We start from the raw sequence: 12,501 nt of genomic DNA on the forward strand, positions 1-12,501 counted from the left end.
TTGTTTATTTCCTTGACATCTGAAGGGAAGGGCATTCCATAGGGTCGGTGCCACTATTGAGAAGGCCGTCTGCCTGGTTCTCTGTAGCTTCACTTCTTGCAGTAGCATTTCAAGACAGAGATATCAGCTATGACTTAATCCATTGCATTATATATAGCTATTCTGTTCCAAAGGAATACAAATCCTGGTTAAGTGCCAAGACTCCTGGAATTTCGGACATCTCTTGGCAGAGATTGGGTGGCCAGCAGCAATATACTCAAAGGCACAATAACATTTAGCCATGAGCAGAATTAGAATGGAGGACAGGATGGTGTTACACAAGGGCCTTGATGTTTTCTGGCTGCTGTTTCAAATAGCATGGATTTACTAGATTTTGCATGGAAACCTGAATGATTTGTAAAATAGCTGCTTGTGTCTCTGGGTGGTATGCAGCATGGGATTACGGAAAGGAAAAATAGTGTCTCCATATTAGCAAATGATTGTCTGAGAGCTATTCAAATAAAGCAAACCAATAAATTTTTCAGATCAATTCTTTTGCTAGAAATGATACTTTTTCAAGGCATGTGGAAACAATGTAAAGGACTATAGTTGTCAAAGTATTCTCTGTTTGGGGTTCCTTTTAATGTCACATAAATACATTCCTGCATGCATTTAAGGACAGTTCATTTGCTCTTGAACCAAATGGCATTTTACATAGTCATTTTGCTTCGGAATCCCAGCTAGTCCTACAATGGGGTTTTGTTTTGCTTTCAACCAATTGAACTTTAACTATATTTACTAACTGTTCAATGGCCCTGTTTAAAAACTGTGTGTGTGCATGTGCCATGCACATGGTGGTATGAGTTTCCCTTCAAAACTTTGGAATAATCACAAATATTGTTTGTCAGACACTGCCTCAACTCACTTTCTGCCATTACCAAGCAGGACTGGATGAAATGTCAGTTGGAATTATTCCTTATATAATCATGTTTGCACCCACATCTACACACTTCATAACAGCAATGTACAAATTGACCCTAAGTCATCCATTTTTGAAAGAAAAAAAGTGGTTGAGTTGGTTCCCTTTTTTCAAATAGGTTTCAGATTTTTGCAAATAACAATGGAAGAATCAACCTACCACCACCGAAAACGCAAGATCCTTAATCAGCAACCAGTTGACACTTTAGTTGCAAGCTTACAAAATTTTTAGTCATATCAGGGCTTGCAGTCCAAAATTTGATAGCAGTTCAGTTATCAGCCATTGGTTAAAAATGGTGTTATCAAGTCAATGATGGGGGGGGGGGCTGCTTTTTGTATGAGATGCATCAGCTGTATTAATTTTGTTTCCTTTGGACATGCTATGCCAGAGATACGTTTCCCATTCCTGTTTCTTTCATTTCTCTAGAAACTGATTTGCATCACTAGCATCTTCTAATCTCATAAAGTAATCTATGGGCCAGGGATCTGGCATGTGTCATTACAAGTCTGAGCAGACATTTCCAGTAAATACAGTTTTTGTTTTACACTTAAAAACAGATACCGAGATGACTCAAAACATGTGGTGATTTGCTTGCGAACTTTAACGAAGTAGGAGCAGTTGTCTGTGTCTGAACAGCAGGGTTGAAAGTCTTTACCAATGAAAGGTCAACATTCCAACAGATACGGCTGGAATCATTCATCTTCTTTCACAGAATGCAAATGATCATTATGAGATAGGTCACCAGGCTTCTGTTTAGGAAACAGGGAAATGTGAAAAGTGCAAACAGGCATCAGAGGATATGGATTCTGCTTGGCCCTTACTGAAGAAACCTTGCAAGGGTGCTGTTTTAACACCAGGAATCAGCATTCAAATGAAATGATAAAAGCAAAGTAATAACACTCTCAATATATACAAAAGAATCTCTTCACCCTTCATATAAAAGGAAATGGGAATGGGATTTAGCAAATATTGGGTTAACAATCATCGAAGTAGAATGGACATGGGCATTAGAAAACATTCCAAAAATGCTTATTGGTGTGAACCTGAAAGACAATATTAAAATGGTACTTAATTCTACACAGCATTAGTAAAAAAATTTGTCCAAAACATGCAGCTCTACAGTTCTATGATTCTATGCATTGTCTTGGAGCTAAAATAGAATTAAGGCAGATTTAATGCATGTTTTATGGAGTTGTAAAAAAAATAATGAGGGACGCGGGTGGCGCTGTGAATAAAACCACGTGACCCGGAAGTGTCTGCGGACAGCGCTGGCTCCCGGCCTCTAGAGTGAGATGAGCGCACAACCCTAGAGTCTGGCAAGACTGGCCCGTACGGGCAGGGGTACCTTTACCTTTAAAAAAAATAATGGTGCATTTCTGGACAGAAGTACTGGATTCAAGCTTAAGTCTGATTCCTCAAGGTGCTAATTTACAGGGGAGCCTATGCATGCAGGACAGACTCCCCTCATCAGACCATCCCACCACAATGCATTGATGACAGGAACAGTGGTGACAGAGAGGCAATGGTGGGGGACATTCTTACCCCAGCACAATGAACAATCATGTGAGGCAAGTATGCTTATGTATACTTTGTTGTTTAGTCGTTTAGTCGTGTCCGACTCTTCGTGACCCCATGGACCAGAAGCCTTTAGAACAACGTGCCCTAGCAGGAATGAATGTTCCTGCTATTGCCCCATTAAAACTGGAGGAAGTTGTCTTTGCAGTTCCTCCTGTGGCTCCCAGAGTGAATGTTCCTGCTATTGCCCCATTAAAACTGGAGGAAGCTGTCTTGCAGTTTTCCTCCTGTGGCTCCCAGATAACATCAGACCAGGCCATTAGTGAACTAGACCTGCAAAAATGCTGGCCAGGATGGTGCCAAGGACGCGTGGCTTTAAGCCAATCTGTGCCATTTGCACTCAACCTTGGGTTTTAAATATGGACGGGAGACAGTGTGGTTACATTTCCAGATCACTTTTCTTGGGGCAGTTTGGAATCCTTCTCTTCATGCTGTCTCAGATAGAAGTCTGATTTCATCTTGTGTATCAGATTCTGTGGTGTAGCTGATAAACAACACCTCTCCCAAGTCATCAGGTCAATCAACTGATGAGAAAGGGGAGGGGTGATCTCTGTCTCCATTGTGGTGCTGAGATTTGGCAAAAAGGCCAAGACCTTCCTGCCCAACCCACCTGCATGGTGGGGATGAAAATCACTCTGGTTGTGCAGGTGTGCTCTACCCTTTTAGGCCATTTCTGCCAAATTAGGTTGAGGGTCTGGCTGGGAATTCACAGAAGAAAGCTTGGCAGACCAGATCAGACACATGAGCTGTCAACTGATCATTGATAATGTAGTGCACTGAGGACCGGATCTGAACATGGGAAGCCATAGTGCAAATCTCACTCACAGGCAAGCTCCCCAGATGACCTTGAGCATGTCACTGTCTTTGAGTTAAAAATGCCTTGCTTATAGATATGAAGATTTGCCTTCCATGGTCAAAGCCAAATGACAGACAGACTATCCTTAAGGCATATGAGATTCAGAAGAATTGAAATCAAGGCTCAATCTTATTTTACTCACATCTGACTTCTCTCTCCTTTCCTACATGTCAAATTTGCCATGGCACTCTGGACCATTATTCTTCCTCTCCTACTAATCCTTTCTCTTTCTAATGGCTTTCCTGATGATGAGCGTATCAAGGAATGTGGAGCTCACTATGCTGAGCTGGTTAAGAACCTATGCACAGGTATGTTTTCTGTTGCCTACCACAGATAATTTGCTTATGATTGCTTTACCAAACTCAAATTTATTTCTTGTTCCTTGTTTCTTGTTTTATTACCTTTTATTTCTGATTAGCTTTTATTTCATGGATTAGATTCTTATTGCATTTTGAATATGCTCTCAGTGACTTTCAGCTCTTCATGGTAAAGAAGAATTTACTTAGCTAGCAAGCTTTCACTAGGCAGAGAATATCTGGAGAATAGTCAACATCACACTTTACATAGGAAAGTTTGGGGAGCTAATAAGCTATACCTCAAAATCATTCATCAGTTATTTCAGAACAGTGGCCAGGTATCAATGCATAAAACCCACCAAGAGCTGGTCAGTTCTCATTTAAAATAAGCAAAACACTAAAATGCAAATAAAACTCACAAATGGCTACTAACAAAACTGCTTGATTCTAAAGTTGACAATCTAGGCACACTTACTTTGACGGAAGCCCCACGCTGAACTCAGTTGAAGTAAACAAGTGCAGGATCAGCCCTAAATATCAGCTATTTTCACTAACCTTGCCAAGATCCCTGATTCACATAGCCTGAGCTTTGCGTAAATCCACAGGATCGTGGCTCCCCTGAGTCAATCTTGTCTCACAGGAGGGGAAAATCTACTCATGTTTACACCTGTTATGAAACTTACCTCCATGGGTAACAGAATAGGTTAAAGATGACACCCTGCATATCTCCGAAACCTGGTTTATTGGTCACTTGCTCTGCACCCCCCTGTATGCTGACTTGTAAGGCAAGGAAAATAGGAATGATAGGATCAAGTCCTGTTAGCAGTGACTAGGAGACTTGAGAAGGACTACTTCTCTACTTGAAGGAAGCCCCATAGTTCTGGCCAATTGTACACAAGGCTTGAAAGATGCATGTACGAGAGAGTGACTTCAGCTTTCATACAGAATATTATATTTTAAACATAGATTTCCCATTCTCCTGCAGGAGGTGTTTCTGGGAGCATTGGAGAAGAGTGCTGTACCACTGACTGCTCCTATAAGGAGATAAGGAACGCTACTGTCCCTGAACAATGTCTATGCGTGCATGGAGAAATAAGCACTTTGCTATTGTGGCTTTAAAGTAATTGAAATAAAGTGCTACCAATAGAAATATAAGCAGCCATTGTGCCTGATTATGTATGTCTGTCTGGAAGTTATGTACTGTATTTCATCAGTGCTGTATTATTTTAAAATCCCTAGATTGCAAAGTTCAGAAGAAAATTATTGCATCACTCTTTCCTTCCTTTTTAAAAAAAAGAAAATCTTTGCCTTTGCTTCCAGGCCCCAAAGGGGGCCCCCAAAACACCATCCAGCTTTTAAAATAAGCTGTTAGAATTCAGTACATAGGTTAAGAAGTCCTTTGTGCCAAGGATATGAAAAGGGGTTGGATTAGATGTGGAGAGGTGTTTCCTCACTGCAGACCTGGGGGAACAATTAGGATGGTCCACCCCAGAGACTGAATCTAGTTCATTTCCAGAGGCCCTCCGGGGAGTTCCCTATACAGTGGTACCTCAGGTTAAGTACTTAATTTGTTCTGGAGGTCCGTACTTAACCTGAAACTATTCTTAACCTGAAGCAACACTTTAGCTAATGGGGGCCTCCTGATGCTGCCGCACCACCGGAGCACGATTTCTATTCTCATCCTGAAGCAAAGTTCTTAACCTGAAGCACTATTTCTGGGTTAGTGGAGTCTGTAACCTGAAGCGTATGTAACCTGAAGCGTATGTAACCGAGGTACCACTGTACCTGCTTCTATTGAAGCCCTAATAATTTTGTGGGAAAGACCCTCACTAAGAAAGGGAAAATACACCCCCATAAAATATGACATGGATTTGCCAGAAATATGCAAACGTTAATTTATACATAAAGTTAAAGGTACCCCTGCCCGTCAGGGCCAGTCGTGACCGACTCTAGGGTTGCGCGCTCATCTCGCTCAAGAGGCCGGGAGCCGGCGCTGTCCGAAGACACTTCCGGGTCATGTGACGAAGCTGCATCTGGCAAGCCAGCACCAGTGCTGCACATGGAAACACCGTTTACCTTCCCGCTAGAAAGTGGTCCCTATTTATCTACTTGCACTTAGGGGTGCTTTCGAACTGCTAGGTGGGCAGGAGCTGGGACCGAACGACAGGAGCTCACCCCGCTGCGGGGATTCGAACCGCCGACATTTCGATCAGCAAGTCCTAGGCTCTGTGGTTTAACCCACAGCGCCACCCGCGTCCCTCAATTTATACATACTTGTGCAAATTTAGTTATACTTGCTGTAATTTAAATAGGCTATAATGACTCACCTTGTAGTTGGGAAGATTATACACAGCTAGCTGCAATTGGAACTTGCCAGAGGCTTGACACAGCTGACCCACATCTCCATGCAGCTTCACATCTGTGGAGGGGGGCCCTATTCCTCCTTGGCATACTATAAAGTGGAGGAGAAAGTAGAAGGGATAAAGTAGCCAGGGGAGCAGTACAGATTTGGAGGGAAGGGATACAGTGGTACCTTGGTTCTCGAACTTAATCCGTTCCAGGAGTCTGTTTGACTCTCAAAATGGTTCAAAAACCAAGGCACTGCTTCCAATTGGCTGCAGGAGCTTCCTGCACTCAATCGGAAGCTGCGGAAGCCGTGCTGGACGTTCGGCTTCCGAAAAACGTTCACAAACCGGAACACTCACTTCTGGGTTTGTGGCATTCAGGAGCCGGTTTTCTCGGGAGCCAAGTCATTTGAGTACCAAGGTACCACTGTACTTTAAAAGTGAAGCATGCAGAAAGTAGAAAACAACAGAAAACTTTTTCCGAGCCCAAAGAGCACTCCTTCTAGGGACAGAAATTGAGGGGAAAGAGAAATTACTTTATGCAGAAACCTCAGGGAGGGCTCTTTACTTGGAGCACACACCCCGCCCCGCCCCCTGGTGAATGCCTGTGGGTACCAAGTCTGTTCTTTCTACAGCTTAACATGTATTAAATAATAAAAAATAAGAGCAGTCTCTTCCCTCCTAACAAGTCAAAAGAAACAGAGACAGGTAGGGATGGGAACAGGTAGCTCACTTGCCATAGGGCCTTCCTGCCAAGGAGGAGAAGAATTTATCAAGGGAATTTGCACAAATAGCTTGTCAGTATCAATGGTGCTAAAGAGCAGAAAAGAGGCCCTGCTGGGGAATTTTCTTTATCGTTCTCCAAGTTCTCAACTACAGCATAAATAAAGAATCAGTGCTTTGTTGTAGCCAGATTTTCAAGGGTACAAATCTGATGGCATTCAGTAAGGGGAAAACTCATTTCAGGTATAAATTGGAATATTTCTTAAAATAACCAAAAATATAACATAGAGCAATATTTATGACTTTATTTAAAACCCAACATTTCCAACATGCCGATAAAAAAGAGATTTGTCTAGTCTTTAAATATATACCATCAAGCAACTGACCACAAACCTCAGGATTCATATTTCAGCTTCCCTGACCTGAACACACAAAACATTCCTTTGTGCATCCTGTGTAAATTATAGCAGGAAAACACAGTATATAATGCAGTCTCATAAATTCCTTATGAAAACTAATGCTATACATGAGATAATACCTTATATAAGCTATATACAGATCATTTGCAACATTTCCAGAAGTAAATACTAAAAAAACAAAAAAAACATTTATTTAAAGAGCTTTTCCATTATCATCGAAAACACAGACTGAACAACTTAGCTATGCATTCTGGAGGAAATCTTATTCTCTTCTGAACAGCAATTGTATTGATCTCAGCAGGCAATGGAAGCAGAATTAAAGGCTCAGGGATTTTTCATTGCTGTGATATATTTCTAGGTACACTAATAATAACAGTAAGTACACTAATAATATCAGTGGCAGTATCATAGAGAATGAAGTTAATCCAAGGCATGATTATTGCCAAACTGAAAACTTTGACAGCCTGCAAGCATTGGAATGCATTGAAACCAGCTCAAAATTTAACATTATGTGATTTGATGGCAACATCCCAATAAAAGCACCAAGACTCATCACAGGGAAAGCAGAAGCATGACTGACATATACTTCTCCTTTGCACAACTCCTTTATTTCATGCTTAGGAGGCTTATTGGAGGGATTGACTCAGGAATCCCCTCATCCTGACATTGTTGCACACATATATTTTTTAGCTTTAGGGCAGTGGTTCCCATTCCCCACCCCCACCCCCATGGACCACTTGGAAATTGTTGAGACTGGACCACTTGGAAATTGTTGAGAATTATATTTCCCTGCCTGTTGTCGCAAATGTAATGTGCTGTACAATTTTTTATTGTGTTTTGATTGTTTCTTTTATTTCTGATATTGCATTTTACTCTATCGCATTTTGAATCCCATAGAATTCGATAGAACTCAAATTGGAAGGGTTCTCCAGAGACACTCCACAGAGCACCTGAATGAAGCTTGCAGACCACAGTTTGGGAACTCCTTCTCTAGGAGATTTTTCTTATATCTACCCTGATGTTTAGCTTTCTGAATTCAGTGAGACTTACTCCTAAGAAAGCATGTGAAGCTAGCAGCCTTAATCAGACAATGGTTCCAATTAGAAATACCTTAAAACATAAATCGAGGATCTTAGCCCACAGAAATATAATACGAATACTAAGCTATTTACATCTATTTTTTAAAATCATGTAAATCTTGTAATCACATGGCACTATGGCCAACTGCTGGCCACATGACCCGGAAACTGTACGCCGGCTCCCTCAGCCAATAAAGCAAGATGAGCGCCACAACCCCAGAGTCGGTCACGACTGGACCTAATGGTCAGGGGTCCCTTTACCTTTATGGCCAACTGATGAACAAGTGGTAGGATTTATTTACTTACTTTGTATATCAAAATGCCCAGAGGAGAATGCTTTGACAGAAAAGAAAAGAAAAGAAAAGAAAAGAAAAGAAAAGAAAAGAAAAGAAAAGAAAAGAAAACCTAAATAAAAACAGCAGTTTCATCACTGTGTTTAAGGTTAACTGGAGGATATTCACAAAGATAACTATTTTTACATTCTGTGTCTTCAGAAATGAGTCAATTTGTTAGACTAGATGAAGTCTGCATCTAAACTAAAGGCAATGGTTACAATGCAAATATAAACACACAGTGATGTTGCATACCATTGTGAATGATAGCACAAGAGAGGCCTTTGTCACCGAAAGAGACATCAGGGTTTCACTCCAGCAAATGCCTATCATAGAGGGGCACAGAACTATCACTTGGGTCTCCACACTGCAGGTCCTTGCAATGGTAGACTTCATAGGTGTCTTCATAGAGCCCACAGAAAATCATACAACTGAGATTCTTTCTATATACATACATCCCCAAGAATTGGAGTCAAGAGTCTGGGAAAGCCTTTATGATAGAGTCGTAAGCAGGAGGTGGTGTTTGTGCTGAGTTGGAGACACGAAGACTATTATTGGACCAGTGGAACTCGGGACGAGATAGGCTGTTGGTGGTGGTGCCAGTAAGTGTGGTGGTGGTGGTGGTGGTGGCTGGTACCAGCGTAATCAGCTGACTCTCCGTTTCTACAGGAAGCGGGGGGCTCTGCAGGAAGGGATGAAACGTTGAGGCTCGGAAGCTTGATTTCCTTGGGAAGGAGTTGGCCTGCTCCAAGGAAGCTTGCCTTTGGAAGGTCAGGCTGGCCAAGCTGAGGTTACTGCGGCGTTCGCAGCTGCTGTTGCGATAAAATCCTGGCCTGCTGGCTGAAGATCCACGAGAAGCTCTGGGACGCCGGCTAGAGGATGAGGTGCTCCACTGGGAAATATGGGCACTGGCTCTGCGACTAGACAGGCAAGCCAGCAATGCCCAGATTACGCCTCCAATCACAAGTCCAATGACCATAGAAACGGAAAATGCTATTATCATATGATCTAAAACAAAAGAAGTAAAATGGGGTGAATATTTCAGGGAATCATATAATTGTAGAGTTGGAACGGACCCTGAGGGCCATCTATTCCAATGAAAAAAAATACAACAACTCTACTAAAATGTGTGGGAGGATAAAAGCTTTATTTTGTGCATCAATGGAGCTTGTACTTCTCATATACAATGCAATCCTAAGCATGTTGACTGAGCTGTAAGTCCAAAATCAAATGGACTTTTGAAGTGTGTTCAAGACTGCTGACTGAGATAGACCAAACAGAGTACAAGATTTATCACTTCAATTTTGCATAACTTTAGTGGTCAGTTTTCACATTATTTATCAATTAAGAAAATAAGGTCAGTGTGTTCACAAACTTCTGTATTCACAAACTATATTATTTTGAATGTATCTCTGTCCTTGTTTAAGTAGAAAATTTGCCTTCATTTGTTTTGTAAAGGCTAATCTTTTTTTAAAGCAATTAAAAAAATGCTTTGTGGCTTTTTCTGTAATCAAGTGGTAAATAAATTGTATGAAATACATAAAATATGAAATAAATAAAAATCAGTCCTCCCTTTGAGAATGTGTCCAATTGCACAGTGGCCATTCCCCACAGACATCAAGTTTGTACTCCGTAAGAAAGTAGACTGTTCTGCTGAACAAGCCCTTCAGTTAGAAGAACAATATTGCCATTTAAAACATGCCTTCAGTTAACAGTTGAGGTAAATAAAGTTTGCCTTTGATGTGAAGAATTTCCAGGAAAGCTAAATCATGTGAATAAGTGTGGCAAAATTTATCAGGAGTGCAATTTCACACATCTCTAGATCAGAGAGTGTGGCAGAGAGTAAGCTAGCCATCTGTTGCAGAAAATAAAACCAAAATAATATTGTTGTACTGTATCTTTTTATAACAACAACAACAGACTCTGCAATTTTTCTTTAGAATGATCAATATATCCATATAGTGTAAGTATATTGCCCTCTGCTGGAAAACTACATAAATGAATATATCAGTTTCACAGCCCAACACTCCCCCACCCCTGCCAGCCCACACAGCCATTAAAAAGAGAATGGGGGGGGGGGAATATTACCAGAAATTTAACACATTTAGTAGGACTTTGAACCCTTACATGACCACTCTTACATAACAATTCATTTCACAAGGTTTCCTTGTGAAAGTAGCTACAAAAACTGTTGAAACCAAATTGGCAATCTCAATAAAGAAGGCATTTATGACTCTGACTGTAAATTTCTCTTTGGTTCTTCTGGATATATTTGAATTTCTTTCTTTTTTTTATAATAATTTTTATTAGTTTTCCAATTTTAAAACAAAACAACCACAACAACATAAAAACATCGACAACTACAAACAAACACACAAATATAAGTTCTTAACCTCATTTTCATAAGCCTCCTTTCTCGGACTTCCCCATACCTCACCCTTTTTACATCCTTGTTTTGCAATTTTTCAGCAACCATTTTAGCCAATTAAATTTAAATTTGTTATCTTTCTCAATTTCACCTTAGGTCATCAAACATTTTCGGCTGTAATTCTGCATCTTCCTTCCCCTTGACATTTTAACACTCATCAATATTGTAACAGTTCTTAAGATAAGCTTTGAATTTCTTCCAATCTTCCTCCACCGTCTCTTTCTCTTGGTCGCGGATTCTGCCAGTCATTTCTGCCAATCCCATAAAGTCAATCACTTTCGTCTGCCATTCTTCCAGTGTGGGGAGTTCTTGTGTCTTCCAATACTTTGCTAGAAGGATCCTTGCTGCTGTAGTGGCGTACATAAAAAAAGTCCTATCCTTCCTTGACACCAATTGGCCGACCATGCCCAAGAGAAATGCCTCTGGTTTCTTATGAAAAGTACATTTAAGTACCTTCTTAATTTCATTATAGATCATTTCCCAAAAGGCTTTAATCTTTGGGCAGGTCCACCAAAGGTGAAAGAAGGTACCTTCAGTCTCATTACATTTCCAACATTTATTATTGGGCAGATGATAAATCTTCGCAAGTTTGACTGGGGTCACGTACCACCTGTAAATCATTTTCATAATATTTTATCTTAGGGCATTACATGCCGTGAATTTAATACCGGTGGTCCATAACTGTTCCCAGTCAACAAACATAATGTCATGACCAATGTCCTGTGCCCATTTAATCATGGCTGATTTAACTGTCTCATCTATTGTATTCCACTTCAGCAACAAATTGTACATTCTTGATACAATCTTAGTATTGGGTTCTAACAGTTCTGTTTCCAATTTCGATTTCTCCACCTGGAAGCCAATTTTCCTGTCTTGTTTAAAAGTTTCCATTATTTGGTAATAATGAAGCCAATCTCGCACCTTGGGCGATATATTTGAATTTCTGCTCATTTCTTTTTCATATCTAGGCTTGGATGTGTATGTGTTGATATATTTCTTTAGAAATATTTGGCCAGTTCGGTTTACAGCTGTTGTAGGAAGGTGATATGTATTATTTCCAAAATATACTTCCCCATGGTAATCCACCACAATCATTATTACCAAATGTCAACTTTGCACCAGGAAAAGTCTTTGTGACCAGTTTCTTTCCTGTGCCTTTCAGCAACAGCTTGATATTAGCTGATGCTAATTGTTGCCATTAAAAACTTGCCCTGTGATTCCCGCACACCACGCTGCTCTTAAAGCCACAAAAACTGGCTGGCCAAATAAGTGCTGCCTGTTTTGGTTCCACAGTTGATGGCAATGCTCCAATCATTTCAACTCCCATGGGGAAGTTTCAGAAGGTACTCTCTCCTTCTTCTTATGCTGCTGCAGCTCTGTAACATGGCAAGCTAAATTCCCCCGTCCTAAAAAAGTATTAAAGGTACAAGAAACTGACTACTATATATTTTGCTGCTCTGCTATGGTGTTAGGTACAGAAAGATATGGTA

General features: G+C 40.7%; 1 protein-coding gene across 2 annotated transcripts in view; it reads right to left on the reverse strand.

Moving 5' to 3' along the window:
- Positions 1-12,501, reverse strand: part of MYCT1 (MYC target 1) — a 51,655-nt gene that overhangs the window by 33,891 nt on the left and 5,263 nt on the right. Inside the window, exon 2 of one of the 2 annotated variants that reach the window (XM_079971581.1) lies at positions 7,039-9,591. The exons of the other annotated variant lie outside the window; for it this stretch is intronic. Coding sequence (XP_079827707.1) covers positions 9,056-9,591 — 536 coding nt within the window. The 3' untranslated portion in view covers positions 7,039-9,055. Of the gene's footprint in view, positions 1-7,038; positions 9,592-12,501 lie in introns of those variants that run through there. 2 annotated transcript variants of the gene reach the window in all.

Source organism: Podarcis cretensis, assembly GCF_951804945.1.
Source record: "Podarcis cretensis genome assembly, chromosome: 3".
NCBI lineage: Eukaryota > Metazoa > Chordata > Lepidosauria > Squamata > Lacertidae > Podarcis > Podarcis cretensis.